Source organism: Cynara cardunculus, assembly GCF_001531365.2.
Source record: "Cynara cardunculus var. scolymus isolate 2C chromosome LG 15, CcrdV1, whole genome shotgun sequence".
NCBI lineage: Eukaryota > Viridiplantae > Streptophyta > Magnoliopsida > Asterales > Asteraceae > Cynara > Cynara cardunculus.
Window position 1 is genome coordinate 5,746,709 of NC_037542.1, and position 2,704 is coordinate 5,749,412.

General features: G+C 29.3%; 1 protein-coding gene across 1 annotated transcript; it reads right to left on the bottom strand.

The window, feature by feature from the left end:
* Window positions 1-837: 837 nt before the first annotated feature.
* Window positions 838-1,700, bottom strand: LOC112528072. The gene has a single exon (XM_025138975.1). It carries the CDS (start codon window positions 1,650-1,652, stop codon window positions 1,113-1,115), a length of 540 nt encoding a protein of 179 aa, XP_024994743.1. The 5' UTR covers window positions 1,653-1,700; the 3' UTR covers window positions 838-1,112.
* Between the last annotated feature and the right edge of the window lie 1,004 nt (window positions 1,701-2,704).

Sequence of the window (2,704 nt, forward strand, 5' to 3'; positions counted from 1 at the left end):
ATAAATTTATTATTTCATTAGAATTTATATAAAACTAGTTGTGTACCCTCGTAATACGACGAGAACTATGAATTTTAACGATTTTGAAGTTTCACTGGTTTTATTAGAGAATATTTAACGATAATATGAGTTACACTTGTTCTTTACATATTAATACAATTTGAATAAATAAGAGTTATGATAAGAGTTATGATTTCAATTAAGTCTATCGATGAAAAAATTTGTATGATAATTTAAAATTCAAGAGATTTAAAATACAACATATTTAAACGACTGCACAAATGTGTTCGATTTACACCAAGAGTAAAGAATCAAGAGATCGAGAGCAAAACCGAGAGTTCTAGAACAATTGAATGAGAGATGAATAAGAGAACTTTTAATAACTCATGGTGAATATCAATATGAATCTCACATTGGGGGGTAGGGAGAAGACATAGAGGTATGAGAGGGTAAAAGACATGAGTGAAATGTGTTAAAAGTATCTTAGAAACATGATAAAAAAAGTAATAATGTGTATTGGTAATTTGTAATATATGTTATTTTAATTGTAGATTAAAAGATTTTTTAAGACTGAATGCATAAATTAGTAGTACTTTAACGTATTATGAGTTATTTTTAAGAATTTGTGTATAAATGTATAGTACTTTATGCATTAAAAATTGTTTTTAGAACTTTTGATAAATCTAATTTATAAGATAATATAGATAATAATAATTCAATTTCACTGACCTAAGAATCGGTTTTTGGGGACCCCTGGCTCCCACTAATGTAATAATCTCGTAAAAAGGAAGGATTATATTTGAAGACTTAAAACTTCAATTATCTATTGCGAAGAAATTTGAAAAATCTCGTAAGGCGCAATTCTTTTAAGCTAAAATTTACAGGCAGGCAACAACTTATGATTTTCCATGGTAGTTCTGTAAATTTTGGAAACCATTCGTAGGAGGAAGGTGAATCATCAAGAGTTTCTGAGGTATGATGTTCTATCTTTGATCATTACTAAAACTATGTCTACATATTCTCCATGTCCATTTCTGTAACATCAAAAAATCAAAGAACTTCACAATATATATCTCTCTAATTAACGGATTAGCCATAATTATCAACTCATGTCACTGCGCTGGCAATGATTCCGGCCGCCTAGACAGATCGGACGATCCGAAACCTAGATCTGTATAATCAAACAATCCGTCTAACGCCACGTATTCACCGTTGTGGTTGTTGTTAAAATTAACATCCTCGGCCGCGTAATCAAATCCGTATTCGAACGAGTCATAGTTCGGAATCTGATCGTCTAACCAACAAAACTCACCGACTTCAACCGACTCGGTCGAGACTGGTATCCTTTCCGAATCATTTGGTGTTGTCCCCGTAGGAGGCAGTCCGAGTTCGTCATCCGACGCCTCGAATAGAAACTCGAGATCCGGTCGCGACTCACCGGACTCGGAGGCCAGGTCGACTGTCTCCGGCGGAGGAGATATTTCGTCTTGAAAACTCTTTATGAACGAGTCAAGGTCTTGACCGACCGTACACACATCCGAGTCGTCTAGAGTATCGAGAAGGTCATCTCGGATTCTCTTTGCCTCAGGCGAGTTAAACTCGGACTCGTCCGAGTCAGAACGGACTCGCTTCTTGTTACTCAATGATTCCATTTTTGAAGAAACCAATATGTTATAGGGGTGTTTTAGGAATTTAATAGTGGGGGGCAACGGTGGTAGAAAGTGGGAAGGAGGCGCGGGGGTTTATATAGGGACAGAGAAAGTTGGAATAAATTTTAATTTTATTTTGTTTTTATTTTTATTTTTGATTTAATATTTTTATGATGTGGACGTGAAAGGAGCGTGGGGACAGGTAATTTCGCCATCACGGACGTATTAACTTTTTCTACCGAAATAAAATTAATATTTTTTGATGAAATTATTTTTTATTGATTTTTTAATAATAAAAAATTCTTCTCTCCTTAAAATAAATAGACAATAAATGTTGTATTTATTTTAAAGTCTTGTTAAAAGAATATTTGGTGAATCAAATTAAATATATCTTGATTTTAATGTTTTGTTTTATTTTTTTGTCTATATTATAAATGATTTTATGTGTTGTTGAGAAAACGACAATGTTTTTATTTTTTAATAAAATGTAAATTTGAGCATATCATAAAATTTTGAAAAAAATATATCAATATTAGTATTAAATTAGCTGTTTAAAAGTTTTCATTTTTGTGTAATTTATTTAATTCAAATTTTTATTATAACTTACTTAGGTTGAATAACAAATTTATTTATTTTTGGTTTAATAGTATAATTTTTTATACATATAATAATTAAGTATTTTATTAGAACTCAATTATTATCTCAATTATATTTTAAATTTTTTATATTTAAAATGAGATTTTATCATATATTTGATTATGTTTATATTTAAAATAAGATGTTTAGCCGGTGTTTGATTATATTTATCTGCATTTAGTAACACAAACTCAAAAATGAAGTTCTGATAAGTTGTACTTATGCATAATTTATTTGTAATATTAAATTTTAAATAATATATATTAATAAAAAGTAATTCATGCATAAAAAATAATTTTTAATAGTTTTTATTAAATATTTTATAATATTAAATAGATTAATTTTTAAAACTTTTCGTTTAAATAGGAGTATACTTAGTTGTCATCTTAAAAATATATGAATGACCAAACACAACTAAT

Excerpts from the sequence above, each read along its gene's own strand:
- LOC112528072 (XM_025138975.1), bottom strand. The coding sequence starts at position 1,652 with ATGGAATCATTGAGTAACAAGAAGCGAGTCCGTTCTGACTCGGACGAG.